The 15,737-nt window shown below is 39.9% G+C and overlaps 1 protein-coding gene across 1 annotated transcript in view; it reads right to left on the reverse strand.

The window, feature by feature from the left end:
* Positions 1 to 265: 265 nt before the first annotated feature.
* asic4a (acid-sensing (proton-gated) ion channel family member 4a) overlaps positions 266 to 15,737 on the reverse strand; it is a 96,426-nt gene continuing 80,954 nt past the window's right edge. Inside the window, exons 5-10 of the mRNA XM_085385198.1 lie at positions 11,818 to 11,871; positions 7,594 to 7,747; positions 6,260 to 6,351; positions 5,996 to 6,075; positions 5,292 to 5,402; positions 266 to 2,151 (exon numbers count right to left, since the gene is read on the reverse strand). Of these exons, the coding sequence (XP_085241324.1) occupies positions 2,002 to 2,151; positions 5,292 to 5,402; positions 5,996 to 6,075; positions 6,260 to 6,351; positions 7,594 to 7,747; positions 11,818 to 11,871 (641 nt within the window). The 3' untranslated portion in view covers positions 266 to 2,001. The remainder of the gene's footprint in view (positions 2,152 to 5,291; positions 5,403 to 5,995; positions 6,076 to 6,259; positions 6,352 to 7,593; positions 7,748 to 11,817; positions 11,872 to 15,737) is intronic.

Raw genomic sequence — 15,737 nt, forward strand, 5'->3', positions numbered from 1 at the left:
AGAAAGAACTGGATATTTCTGTTCAAAATCACACTCGAGCTCCTATTTAACCATTAAAAACAAAGCACAGACACATGGCCAAACAGATGAAACGTCTGACTATGATGTGGCTGACAGCACAGGACCCCATTCTGGTTGAGTTGGTCCTACTAGTTCCCTGAAACAAAAATCCATATCGGCAATGCTTCAAAGGTTGTCCATCCCATCTCTGCTATCATAAACAATAATCTACTTTAGGTTATACGATAAAACATAGACAATGCTGTTGTAAGTTCCAGTTTCTTATTTGAAAAGAATGGTGCAAGAAAGAGCCTTAAATCAAATATGCATTTCTAGGTGGCTAAGGGAAGTCTGGTAAGTTCCTGCAGTGGAAAAAAAGAGACTAGTCGTGAATCAGTGAATCAGTTTATATTTCCCTTTGCTTACTTGTGCTCTTAAAAATTTGTGTTGTCCTCTGTCCTTTTTTACATAAACCAATAAGAATATATCCGGCTCTGCCACAGTACCTGTTTACGTTGCTGCCACATCTGCATCTCCAGAGGTGGCTTCAGCTGATAAAACCTTCCCGCCGCAGTAATACTCTTCCAGCTTTTTGATTGTAATCCCTCCTTTTTTCATGGATCAGCTCATCTGAGCTGTGTCAGTCTAATGTGCTCAGTCATGTGTGCAAAATGTTAAAGTGCGCATGCAAACACATAAACACACACACACGCTGGGTCCCCACTGTAAATAGCTGCTGTACTTTTACAGTAGTTCTGAAGGAGATGAGTTTGCAAAAAAAATGTGTAAAAAATTCTCTTATTGCTTATGTCAGCTTTAAGTAAGGATGCTAACCAAGGTGAAGAGTGGATGGTGGGCAGAAATGAGTCGAATAGGAGGAATACTTAAAGCGCAACCATGTCATATGTGAAAACATAACCCGATCCTCATCCGTAAGCAAAGCATGTTTGTGTTGTCTCAGACATCTTAAAGGAAATGATGGATATAATAGTCACAATGCATTCAGTCCGTTCTTGTTACCTGGACGAAAGTATCGATGTCTGGCAGTCTACGTATCTGCAGATTGTAAGTGTACAGTAATTGCTACAATCGTGATCGCTATATTTTCTTATAAAAATTGTCTCTAAAATGTATAAATAACTAAAATTAATAGTACATAAGATATATATTAACTAAAAATAAACAACAACCATCGAAACAGAACCTTTAGAACTTTCTCATTTTTACGTTGGACTTTATGTACAGGTACAATGCTACTCTCTAACACCTTAACCACAAACCAGACAAAGTGTATCATGTGGAAAGATGCTGATAGATCTTCTAAGCCAAGGTCATATATTTCAGCCTAAATAGCTCCCTTCATACTTTGGATGGTGAATAAGGTATGCTTACTGAATTATTGTCATCTTGTATACAATATAGAACATATAATAGTATCTCTTTAAATAATTACATAATATATTGTGTAGATGACTTGATATGGTACACTGTGTTCTCCTCGAAGTAAGAGAAACAGTTTCAAGAGACATACATGGAAGGATACAGACGGAAAAAAAATCTGAGATGCTAGCTGAATAAATAAATCTTTTTTTTTTCTTATTTCTTTCTTTTTTTGGAATATAAACTGGATCAAGGTGACATGCAGTCCTCCTCTTGTTCCCTCGTAGTGATCATGTACCAAAAAATTGGTCCTGAAATCACAAAGTGTCTTGAATCATAACATGAAGCGGGGCGATGTTGAGTGGGATCCCATCCAGAGACAGAGAGAGAGATAGAGCAAAAAAAAAAAAAAGGAAAGGAGAAAAAGCCGTGTCCGTTTTGTGCCTACATACTGTACGTACAAGTGGTTTGTTAGCAGCACAAGTTTGGTGTTTGACTTTGGCTGTAGCTTTTCACTGGTGACAGCAAAGGAGTGACGGAAATGCCAAGGGTCTGTTATTGGTCTCAACACAGACAGCTCTTATCTTCTGTTGTCACCAAGACAGGAAACAATGGTTGGCTTTAGCAAGCGAAGTCCTCAAACACCCCATGGTGTCCGGCATGGTGGTGGTGAGGATGAGGATGGGGGTGAGGATGAGGGACGTGGTGGTTGGGGAGAATCGTGTTAGCATAGGCCCCCTCTGGGTGACTCCGTGGCATGTCATTGGGCTCCTGTTGAAAACAAAGCAAAGGGGGTCAGTAAGTATATTTATCATTAAATACAGGGAGTGCAGAATTATTAGGCAAGTTGTATTTTTGAGGAATAATTTTATTATTGAACAACAACCATGTTCTCAATGAACCCAAAAAACTCATTAATATCAAAGCTGAATGTTTTTGGAAGTAGTTTTTAGTTTGTTTTTAGTTTTAGCTATTTTAGGGGGATATCTGTGTGTGCAGGTGACTATTACTGTGCATAATTATTAGGCAACTTAACAAAAAACAAATATATATCCATTTCAATTATTTATTTTTACCAGTGAAACCAATATAACATCTCCACATTCACAAATATACATTTCTGACATTCAAAAACAAAACAAAAACAAATCAGCGACCAATATAGCCACCTTTCTTTGCAAGGACACTCAAAAGCCTGCCATCCATGGATTCTGTCAGTGTTTTGATCTGTTCACCATCAACATTGCGTGCAGCAGCAACCACAGCCTCCCAGACACTGTTCAGAGAGATGTACTGTTTTCCCTCCTTGTAAATCTCACATTTGATGATGGACCACAGGTTCTCAATGGGGTTCAGATCAGGTGAACAAGGTGGCCATGTCATTAGTTTTTCTTCTTTTATACCCTTTCTTGCCAGCCACGCTGTGGAGTACTTGGACGCGTGTGATGGAGCATTGTCCTGCATGAAAATCATGTTTTTCTTGAAGGATGCAGACTTCTTCCTGTACCACTGCTTGAAGAAGGTGTCTTCCAGAAACTGGCAGTAGGACTGGGAGTTTAGCTTGACTCCATCCTCAACCCGAAAAGGCCCCACAAGCTCATCTTTAATGATACCAGCCCAAACCAGTACTCCACCTCCACCTTGCTGGCGTCTGAGTCGGACTGGAGCTCTCTGCCCTTTACCAATCCAGCCACGGGCCCATCCATCTGGCCCATCAAGACTCACTCTCATTTCATCAGTCCATAAAACCTTAGAAAAATCAGTCTTGAGATATTTCTTGGCCCAGTCTTGACGTTTCAGCTTGTGTGTCTTGTTCAGTGGTGGTCGTCTTTCAGCCTTTCTTACCTTGGCCATGTCTCTGAGTATTGCACACCTTGTGCTTTTGGGCGCTCCAGTGATGTTGCAGCTCTGAAATATGGCCAAACTGGTGGCAAGTGGCATCTTGGCAGCTGCACGCTTGACTTTTCTCAGTTCATGGGCAGTTATTTTGCGCCTTGGTTTTTCCACACGCTTCTTGCGACCCTGTTGACTATTTTGAATGAAACGCTTGATTGTTCGATGATCACGCTTCAGGAGCTTTGCAATTTTGAGACTGCTGCATCCCTCTGCAAGATATCTCACTATTTTTGACTTTTCTGAGCCTGTCAAGTCCTTCTTTTGACCCATTTTGCCAAAGGAAAGGACGTTGCCTAATAATTATGCACACCTGATATAGGGTGTTGATGTCATTTGACCACACCCCTTCTCATTACAGAGATGCACATCACCTAATATGCTTAATTGGTAGTAGGCTTTCGAGCCTATACAGCTTGGAGTAAGACAACATGCATGAAGAGGATGATGTGGACAAAATACTCATTTGCCTAATAATTCTGCACTCCCTGTATAAGTCATTTTGATTTAAAGGAAAAGCCCCTTATCCCTGGGAAATACTTGCTGCTAGTCAGATCATAAGATTCTCTTGTGTCTGATGTACGGTGCCATGCTTACCCACCTTCTTGTTTCATTCTTCTTAGTTTTTCTTAGTCTTTTTGTTTTAGCTGCACATGTCAGTCACTCTAGCATACCTGCCTGATGTTAACCTACAAGTTGTCAAAAATGCCCTTGAACTTCTTCCCGCTTTGGGTCAATTTTCTTGACCCTTACTTGCTTTCTGTGTCCTGCGATTAGTCTTTCTCATCACATAAGGAAAGCTTTAGGTTAAGGGGGTTTTATTATGCTCATTTCCACCTCCATAATTTTTTTTGCTATACTTTATACTGGGGCCTTGATGCAGTCATTCACATCATCCGCAGCCTGAAACAAGCTGTTTTACCTCTTCTTTTTTCAAAGGCCACCTTCTCTTTAACCCAACTTTCTTCTTATGTGCTGCCCATCGCAACCATGAGGTTTGAACAGCCAGAGCTGTGTCCCAAGATGACCATATTAGGAATATCCCCTCTCACTGAAGTGATAAAGCTCTAAAAGTAGGGTAAAAAAGTACAGGTGGTTGCCAGTGCTACTATGGTGTAAACTTGAAAATCCTGGTTGATTTTCAGAAAAGTTGATCTCTGACCTTGATCTTAATTTCAAAGTTACTGAAACTTGCACTCGCCCGAGATTTATAGTAGATGCACGTATGGTATCAAAATCATACGTTGCCTCGTTCTGGAGTTATCACATTCACAAACTTGGGAGTCCAGGCAGCCCTACCGCCTGTCCGCCTGGCAGGGTGCTGACAATACCCCATCATCCTTTTACAGAGTAAAAACTGTCAGGAACTGGGTGTTAAGAGCCGACTGAAGCCTAAGGTTATGGATCACAGGGATTACTGGTGCATGATTAACATCGGCATCTCTTGCTGTAACAGTATAAATATTACAGAAAAAGCAAAGGAAAACACAATAGCTCCAATTTAAAGTACTTTCAGAGCTGTATGTAAGATGTCTAATATCTCCACCAGGCCAGCGTTGATTCATTTTCTGTAAGTTGTTAATGGATTTTAATGCGGTGGCATTTTTGCTTGTATTTATAACCGTTTCACAACCGCTTGTACCACTGACCTCAACAACAAAATACGATATTAGTCAACGTCTGACACAGTTTGTCATGGCATGCAGCGTGGACATAAGACAGTCATAGTCGGATAAGAAGCCCATTGTTCACACAGAAATGAGCAACTTCCAAATAAAGTTGTGGAAGAGCTAATATGAACTCTGGGGGGAGGATGTGCTTTGCGCAGTGGTTAGGACTAATTAGGAACATTACACTCTTTATTGTTTTAGGATTGGGGGGGGAAAAATATTAATTTGCTTCTCCCTTACGCACTCTTTTGTTGTTTTCTAATGCAGTTCCAGTGCTGCAGGAGAAGTTGTACACTCGGCATGAAACCACTGTAAGCATCATTTGTTACATTGCACCATGTGCTGTACCTTTGCTTTCATTTCCTCTAGACCCACTGTTGCAACGGTGCTGGCCTGCTGCTTGTTCTTCTTCTCCTCTTTCTGCGGCCTCAGCAGACGCTGTAGCCGGTGCTTGATCACCTGGTTTCACCGAGACCACAGCGGCAGGCAGGGTGAAAGAGAACAGATGAAGGAATGAGACAAGACACGCAGCGGTGTGAAAGGTTCATCTGACATGACGTCTGCATTACAATCCCTGCCTCTGATTTTGCTTTATTCATACATGTTTGGCAGTCAGCAGGCAGCTGGGTGTGAAGCTTAAAGGGGATACAGATGAGGCAGGAGTTCATTTCATGATCAGCATTAGTACCATGTCCTCAGCACCGACCTGAGCGGATATTAGTTTCTCCTGCCTGGGAATCAAATAAAACTTCTCACATGCATAATAAGTGATAAGATTCGCACTGCAAGGCCTCTCCTTAAAATTTCAGGTGATTTTGTCTCAGAAGAACATACTGACATGCTCAGTGGTTACATTTGGAAATTAAAAAAAAGGATGACAATTAGAGGCAACAATGAAGCACTAATGTGTTTTATAAATAGTGACTGTTGGTTGGTTTCTGAAAACCAGCGGGACAATAACTGTTAATTATCGCTAATTATACCGCAGCTACCGCAGGTCTGGTTTCATATTGTGATTGGCTGATACGTGCGGACTTGCATGCACATTGTACCTCATAGATATAATCCAGTATTTCTAAGACTGTCAGGATGCTGGCTCCGATGAATAAACCCATCTGTCCACCAATGTCACCTGAAAAGAAAGGACTTAAGTAGTGAAGGAGAGGCCCAGCGGACACAATACCCAATCTGCTCCCATTTTCTGCTAATGATAATGAAAACTAAGCAGCGCTGCAATAAAAACAGCTTTCACTCGGCTCCAGCGAGAGCATTTCATATTCTGAAAATAGAGGAAAAAAGAGGCAGAAATTACTTACCCAATAAACCTGCAACATCGTATGCCTTCTTCTGCTCAATCGTTTCATAGTTCAGAGCTTCGAAGAAGATATCTAAGACCAGGAAGTTGTCTCTGGAAAAACAGTGTGAATACCATAGAGAACAGTGAAATTCACTGGTAGAAATATAACGTAGTTTAAAAAAAAGAAGAAGAAAAAAATCAAGTCATCTTTATGCTCACTGTTAACTGCCAGGCCTTCAGCGCTTTACACAGATCTAACCAGCGCTTGCGAGATAATGAGGTGTTACAGGGTTTAACTGAGACGAGCTGAACGTGCGCTGACGGCATGCTTAGTCACTGCCACGTCCCCGATGTCTGCGGATTTAGAAAAGCTGGTAATATTAAATGTAGTGAGGCATCATACGCGCATTCGTTTAGCCATGTTTACTTTCTACACATCCCCAACAATTAGGCACTGAGAGGAACTGCAATGAATTACTTATAATTTAAATATTAGCAAATGATCTATATAAGATACTGCGGAACAGAGACTAAACATGTTTATTCACAGCTCCGTGTTTTGATTTGATCGATTGGCTGCCCTTCCAAAACTAAAGGTTGGGACAGCGGCTGGTCTCACCGGCAGAGCAGAGGGCCTGGGATGTCTGTTTTATGGACATTGGCTCTTATTGACATCATAAAGACCCCAAAGTAACTGTCTGAATGTGATTGATTACAGGCAAATACACTGACGTCATTGCTTCAAACTCTAGCCATGTTTAAAAAACTGTAACAATTGTAACAATACATACATTTTTGGAAAATTTATATATTTAAGGTTTGTCAATTCAAAGATTTTATACATCAGGATTTTATCAAAATAATAATAATAATAATATAATATCCGGATATCCAAAGTGTTGTTGTTCATATGAGTGTTATTTATCTAATTTTAAGGCCAGTTAAGAACCAGATGATTTTTATTATGTCCTGATATGTAAAAGAACTGACAGAGGGTCTTCTTTCTTTCTTTCTTTCTTTTAAATCATAACTGTACATGAGAGAAAAACCAAAAAGCAGCCGAGGTCACCTTTAGTCTTTAACATACAGACACAGAAACTTAGAATCTTATACTACAATAAATATTTCACATTGTCAGATTAAATAAAAAGGAAGATACTCATACATCTACACACTACTGCACGACGAGCAGTTTTATAATACTGTACAAAATATAATTGAGTTTTGTTTATTTTTATGGGTGTGGGTCTGTCAGTGATTGCAGCCTGGAGGTCATTGTTTATGGCACTAGCACTGAGCACCACATCACTGCTCATAAGTGTGTTAGGTCCTGCTGAAGGTTCCTTGCCGTACCTGATGTAGTCCTCCGACTTGTCGTATTTCCTGGAGAGATAGCGAGCTGAGCCCTTGCTGGGGATTTTGACCATGGAGAGCTCTTTACCGTAGCGGGTGAGATTACAGGGCGTCTCACATGGACAGATGTCCCCGCTATTCTTCTGTAGCTGTGCTGCAACACAAAATGGCAGTGGTGCTGTTTAATAGACACAGACTGGGTCAGTTTCACTTCACCTCAGAAAAGAGATCCGCAACACAGATACCAGGTGGTAACTATCATTATGTACAGCTTTGTTCTTGCTTTATAAATCACTATTTGATTCATTTGTGCAGTTTTGTTTTGCCAGAGTCAAATTGTTACACTCAGTAAGACTAAGCGCACTTGTGTGCTAATGCAGTACAACATATACCGTATTTCCCGGACTACAAAGCGCACCTGAATATTAGCCGCACAAGCTAAAATCAGGGGAAAATCCTGTTTTGTACATACATTAGCCGCACCTGACTAAAAGCCGCAGGTGTTTCAATGTTGACTTATCATATGTAAGAGAATATGCACAAAGGGAATTGTCAGGAAAGAGATGGCTGTTTGGAGACACACCCCTTTTATTAATATTTTGAAAAACAAGTTATGGGTACATATTTGCACATGTAGTACATAACAGTAACCTACAGCACACCAGAAAAATAGATTCGGACTACCTTTTAGGCTCAGGTGCAGTGACACGGCTTTAACAAGAAGAAAAGTCAGTCATTCACCATCTTTCTCTTCTTCCTGCGCTCTAAAACCACCAAAGTCCTCTTCTCCAATGTCGGATACAAACAGGCTCAGGATGGCTTCGTCATCCACTCTCCGCTTCTCTCCTTCGTTATCACTTTCAAAACCAAAGAAATCCTCGTTGTCAGTGTCAGAGTCGAACACCCTCAGAAGGGCCGTGGCGGTGTCCTCCTCTCCATCATGCAGCAGTCCAGCCCTTCAAAATCCGTTGGTGATCGTGGATGTTTTCGCACTTTTCCACGCTGTCAGAATCCACCGGTGGAGTTGGGCATAACTTGCTTTTTGCAAGTTTATCGCCGCTCGTCATCCACGACTCCCGCTGAATGCGTAGCGCTACTTTGAAGTTTGTTTTTCGCGCTACTTCGTACGGTACTACGTTGCCTGGCGGACGGACATGTGACTAACATACCACTCTTGAACCCCGATCCTTCCGCCAGGCAACGTAGTGCCGTACAACAGCGGAACAAACAAAACAAATCGTCTTACGATATCACAAAAATCATGGACAATCCATAGAAAAGCCGCACCTGACTAAAAGCCGCAGGGTTCAAAGCTTGTGCAAAAAGTAGCGGCTTATAGCCCGACAATTACGGTACTTGTATATACTGGCTGATATGGATGAATAGGCTTGTTTTTATGCTTTACTGGGTAGAGCAACACTTTGTGCCACTACTAAGCATCGTTTGATCATATTAATCCCGTGCCATGCAAACTTCTCTTTGCTAATGTTTCTCCCAACTGACACTGTTAGAGAGGCAAGGCTGAGATGGTTTGAGCATGTGCAGAGGAGGGATAGTGGATATAATGGACAAAGGATGCTGAAGATGGAGCAAGAGGAGGAGGAAAAGAGGAAGACAACAGAGAAGCTGCAGACAGTTGGTGTGACAGAAGGGAGCATCCGACTGAAGAAGAAGATGATATTTTGCAGCTTGTTGGTGGTTTGTGAACACTGATACAAAGTTACAGTTAATTCAATTAACTTTTTGCCTTTTTGTGTAAGTAAATACTGAAAACTACCAGCTATGTGGGAGGAAAAAAAGCCATTAGTACAATTCATTCCAGTGATGTCACTGTGAAAAGCCCAGATCGTACATAATGGTTTATTGAGGCTGGATGTAAAAAAAGATGCATGTACAAAAGGCATCCATTGAAGTGCTGATGTGTAAACTGGAAGAATGTGCATAAAAATCTGTGGACGTCACGTGTATTTCACACTGTAGTATAAAAAACCCCACAGATTTCATCTAGCGTTCTTTTTTCTTTTTTTTAAAATCAAATGTATTTTGTTTCATTATTATTATAAATGTATCTAGTATTTTATAGATATTATTATATATAACAGCTACAAATGTGCTCGTCCTGCTCCTCGCCCTCTGCCAGGGTCCTTTTACTCTGCATTTACAGAGCTAAGAGCATCCATACATTTGTTCTTGCTCGCTTTTTTCCTTCCTTTTTTATCCCTTTCCTTGGTCGTGTGTCTGTGATTCCAGAACTGAGATTTCCATTTCCTCTCCTCCGGTGAGCGTCTCAGTTTCACGCTGGTACATGTGAGCTCCCTATTAGCTGCCGGCTTAATTCAAACATCTAATGATTTCAGGTGCAAATTTGTATACAATGAGGAAATAAGGGCGTGCCCACATCCTCTCCATGGATAAAGATAGGAGTGGAAATGAGGCTCGTGCATGTGCATAAAAATCCACAATAGCCGAGATTATTAAATGTGGATGCTGCATATGCATGGATTTCTAAATCTGATGAAAAAAAATATTAGCATGATTCTGCCATTGTGTTTACACACTGTTTTAGTCACACTCTGAATTTTAGGCGTGGTGTCAGACTGCTCAGACTCGCAATAACATTGCACTTTATTAGTCTTACTGACCAGTCAGAGAAATTTAGAAGCTGCTCTTGTCTGTGGGAAGACAGACAGAAGGCATCATAGCTTTTACAACATAACACCCCAAAAGTTGGGACACTGTATAAAATGTAAATAAATACAGAACACAATGATTTGAAAATCTCATAAACCTATATTTTATTCACAGTAGAACACAGAAGACATTTGAGATGTTTAAAAAGAGAAAATTTACCATTTTAAATGAAATATTAGCTCATTCTAAATTTGATTGAAGCAACATGTCTCTATAAAGTTGACACAAAGTCATGTTTACCATCCTTGCTGAAAGGTGCAAGAAATCATCTGATTGGGAGCACATGTTGCTTTAAAGTCTTATTTACCTTTCAGTATTGACGGTACCTTTCCAAATGCTCAAGCTGCCAACTCCATAGGCGCTAAAGCACCCCCGTGCTATCAGAGCTACATGTTTAAAGCTAAGCAGGATGCAGTTTCCATGTTTACCGAAACAGAATTTCAAGTTTTGATTCTTATAATCACGGAACAATTTTTCCACTTTGCCTCAGTCCACTTAAAATGAATTTTGCCAAGAGAAGATGGCAGCTGGCCATTTTCACACGACTTATTGTCTAAACATCTTAACAAAACTATCTGTTAGTCTAATCAAATTACATAAGAGACAGTGACTATAGTAATGGTGTTTCCAGTAATCCCGTGGCAATATCCACTTAGAGAATAAATGGTGAAGAAGGGCTACATTAGGCCTAATTAACATGCAGGTATGAAATGCTCGCACACTGGCAAATACGTTTTTATAATCCTGACTTTAAAGCATCACAGTGCATGCAGGAGAGTAAATAGCTTTTCCCAGCCTGTCTCTTTAAATTGTAAATGCATTCAGTCCAGACAAAAACGGGTACGGGAGGCACTGAAAGCATAATTATAATTTGATGATTTATGAATTTTATAACTCAAACAATTAGGTTATTTGTATGCAGGAGCATGGTGGCATACATCATTTGTCTGATGTGGGAACAAAACATCTTTATAATATAAATATATAAATTACATCTTAATGTATTACCTTTCATGGGGGCTGAATCTATTAGTACTGTCTGATTCAGGAATATGACCCCCATAAATATGGTCCATTCTTGCAAGCTATATCTACAATTTCATTCAGCCATGTTTTAAGCTGGGTATGAGTTCGGTGAGAGAGACTTAATTAAATTTCTGGCTTATTTGGCTGATACATGATAATTGTACTTATGTCCACTATGGCAATAAAAAAAAGCCTTTCTTTTACTGGAATACTCTTACTTTGAAATCAAGGTTCAGTATCTGCTGCAGGGGCAAGGCTGAGGAGTCCAGATATGCAGGAATGAAGGGGTTTTCATATTAAGAGTTCAACAATGGAAGCAGAACAGTCATCAAGCTCTAAAGTGACTAAATCACAATGAGGAAAAGTCATTTTAAAACCCAGTCTACCTCCAGGTATTTGTAATACAGGGGAAAAAAAATCCTTATCATATTTACTGATTGTGTTTCCATTTCCCTTCGGTGGAGTCTATTATAATGAGAAAAGAAATGAAGGGAGATTGTTTCTTACCAAGCGCTTTGTCAACACAGTTGATTTTACTGGGAGGGCAGATATCTGCGGTTCCTGCAAAGGAGAACAGAAAATGAGTCTGATCAATCAGAAACAAAATGATCAGTGACCCGTGTCTGCTGCAATGAGGAAGCGTGGCTGTGAACAACACTCCACAGCTTATCATTCATCTCCAAATGAAGGCAGGCACACAAAGGATGACTTCCATCCACGGAGTCTGGGCCATCTTGGAAGTCTGTCCTTGATTGCACTGAGAAATGGAGCATGCTGGCTCCACCCGCGAGGCATATTTAGAAAGTCTTTAAAAACCAATCAATGAGTCACTTCCTGGCAGAAAAACATGCTGCCCAGGCCATTAATGACAGGTATTCATCAGCAGCACAATTAATTAGCAGAGGTGTGTTTGTCTGTCTGTGAAATGTTCATGGGGTTAATGTTTTGTGGAATTCTCCTTCCCAGACGCTAAGAAATGTTCATTGACAGGAAGCAAAATTACATCTGATGATCTGAGGAGTGTGTTTTTACACACTTTCACAGATATGCCTCTTTTCCAGGAGCAGAAATATCAAAAAACATCATTAAATATTATTCATTGTTAAACATTATCCTTTTAACTGCCTTGTGTATTTAATTTTTTCAGACGCTCTGACTTTGAAAGCAAAAGCAGTCCTGTCGTCACATCAAGAACAACTTAATAGCTTTTTTGGGAGGTCCTCTAAATATAGAAGTAGACTGAAAGACTAAAATATTAACACAGATCCAAGCAAAACACAATTTTGCTTCTACGGTTCACAGTTCAAAAGTCGTGAGATTTAAAATTGGCCACGACTTGACCACCTCAAAATGCAACAGATGGTGGCCATGTTTGTTTATTTTTCAGTGATACAGCAGGGTGTGTTCACTGAACCGCCTCAGCTTCCCTTATGAGTTTTGAACCAGCAACCCCAGAATTAAATTTAATAAGCAACAATAAATGTTATTCATTATTGATAAGTGCAGTGAACTAATGCGAGCTAGCCGCTACCTTTGCAAAGCTCTCATCTGCCTCTTCTGAGAGCAAATGACCTGGAAAAGCTTCCACATTTATTATTTCTGACATAATAAATATCATATCTGATGTGATACATCACCACAGAAAGCAATGTGATTCTGCTGGTTTTTCTAACCACCTCTGCTCTGTCCTTCCTGTTCACTGATTTAAAGATTTCCCTTTTGCTGTTGTCATTCATTAAATTGCATATATGGGCTATTCTGGCAGTTTAAAAAAAGTAGAATTCATGTGGATATTCTTTGCTTTTTTACATATTTGGATGGCCAAACATTTAACATTACAAAGGGCGATATAATGCATATTAATTCCCATTTTAATTATTTATTAAAATTAATAAAATAGCCACGTGAGAAAAGTAAACACGTGCTGCATTTATTACAGCAGAAATTAGGGGCTCCAGATTTGGTGCCAAAGATTAGATACACCTCAGAGAGTGACAGGTACAACCTGTCTTATTTAAACCTCTGACACTGACAGCCAGGTGTTGTCTTTGCCAATGATGTGTGTAGTGTCATCATGCCAAGATCTAAAGAGCTCTCCGAGGCCTTTGGAAAAAAAGATGCTGCTGAGTGCAGCATTTGAAATTCCAATGTGCACCAAACTGTGGAGATTTCAAACGATTTATCCAGGACTGTCTAAGAACCGCAAAACGTCATTAAAGGGAGCTCTTGCAGCTGCTAGTGTCAGTGCATGCGTCTACAACCGCATATTCCACAAATTAAACCTGAAATGAATCTGAGAATCTGGGGGGTTTGCCAGGAAAAGGCTTTTGTCAATGAACATATAAGCAAATAACAGGCCTGTGTGGCAGAGAAACGATTCAAAGATAGAGCTGCTTGGCCGCAGAGACAGCAGACGTTTTTAGCACAGACCAAAAGAGGTCAGAACCTCATACCAGCTGTGAAGCATGGTAGTGGAAATGTTTTGATTTGGGGGTTATTTTACTGCCTCAGGAGCTGGGAAACTCATAGTGTTTAAGGTTTAAAGTTTTAAAAAGACCTGATTGAAATCCTACTGAAAATTCTTAATAGAAAAAGTGTAAAAAACAGAAAAACAAATGAAAAAAAGACCCTGCAAGTGTCCTAACACAGCTTCTATGCTTACTATTCCAACAGGAGAATATTGCATCCAATAAATAATTGAAAAAGCTGTTTTCTCACAGTGTTATCCAAGTATATTACAGTTTTCTGTAGGCACTTTTTTTTCTGTGGATTTCTCATCTGCTGGGTTTTCAGAGTACAGAGTGTATGCAAATGCAAATGCAAATGTTTCTGGAACAATTATAACCAGGTTCCTCCCAAATCATGACATAGCAAGTTCCTTTAAGGCACGCAATCTCTCCGAGATCAGACCACCGCTTTGGTCTTGCCATTTCAGTCTGCAAATCCAAGATTAAAATGTGTGACTGCTATGTAAATGTGTAGGCTGATAACCACAGCATCGCTCTGTCAAAAAATGTGATGAATCAGATCGGCCTCGAATCAGCTGTCTCATACTTGTTTATTTAATCGGTTTCTGAATGTCAGCTGCACTCAATGCAAAAGTGGAAATGAAAAAGAATACATGATAAGTTTCTTGTCTTAACTTTAAATGTGACCACTCTCAGCATGCCTACTTGCTAGACACATCAAACAGCCAGCATCCAGTGACTCAGCTCTGTGACTTCCTGCTCTTTAGCCATGATGACGCACACTCTGAAAAAGTCCAGAGAGCTCATTTTGTGTTTCTGGTACTCAACTCTATGACATATCCTCACACTGGGAGGAAAACTGCTCAAATGGTGACATATTACTAACCAGTGTTCTCGGTTTCCTGATAGACCTATTTTTACATCATGTCTCAAAAATTTGTAGGTTTTGTACATCCATTCATGGTCTGCTTTCCCTCCAGTGTCAAAGTGTTGTGTGAAACAACTAATTACAAGATGAACTGCTAACTTTGGCCACTTCCTATTAATCCCATTCAACAGAAGCTGTCTGCAATTGATGTATAGGGGTGCTTAACAGAGAAAAGAAAAATTGCACTATGGAACTATGTAGTTATGCAGATAACTTAACTTGGCTTTAGACTCTTGTTATTGGCTTAAAACACTAACAGTAGTTCTAAATTCAGCTATTTCTGAGTGACATACACATTCAGGAATTTTTTCTCTTTTCTTTAATGTTGATAAAATAAAGAGACAAAATCATACACAAAAATAACAGAGCTTTATTTTAATTTGTGCTTCATTAAAGTCAAGACCGAGTTTAAATTAGATATGTGCTCCTTAGGCAATATGTCATGATGTAAGTAAATAACCAAATAATTCAATATAAGCAGCAGTACTAAGGGCAGTTTGTAAGCAACCTACCAGTAGAAACCAAACAGGACCAATACCAGTAATAATAATCAATCATAATAATTAATAATGGCTGTGGGAGGACAACAGAACAATTCCAGGACAGATGGAGATGGATGAGCAAAAGTATCCAAACCTCATTGAGACTTTAGTCTGATGTGCCTGTAGCCAAAGTGCTGGCAGCAGAGAAGAGCATACCACTCCAGATATCAAGCATCAAGGTCAGGCATGTGGCAGTCCAAATTATATCTATGCTGGAGTGATTCAAGTGGGCCAAAAATTATGACTTGTTTTGCACAATGGTTCATCAAATCTCAGGCAAATACTGGGCAGACTGGCTTTTCAATTACAGCAGGTCAACAAGGCGAACAATTTTAAAAACAGAAGGAAATACTTGAAAATACCAACTCTGATTAGTATTTTTTCCTCCGCATATTGTTGTCGTGTGCCATTTCATGACCTGGAATGACTATTTTAAGTTCCAATCATACATTTAGTCATTACGGTTCACAGTTTGGCACCTTATACAAC

The sequence above is a fragment of the Rhamphochromis longiceps genome, linkage group LG16 (genome assembly GCF_057381845.1).
Source record: "Rhamphochromis longiceps isolate RC_006_pf linkage group LG16, R_longiceps_female_GT1.1, whole genome shotgun sequence".
NCBI classification, from domain to species: domain Eukaryota; kingdom Metazoa; phylum Chordata; class Actinopteri; order Cichliformes; family Cichlidae; genus Rhamphochromis; species Rhamphochromis longiceps.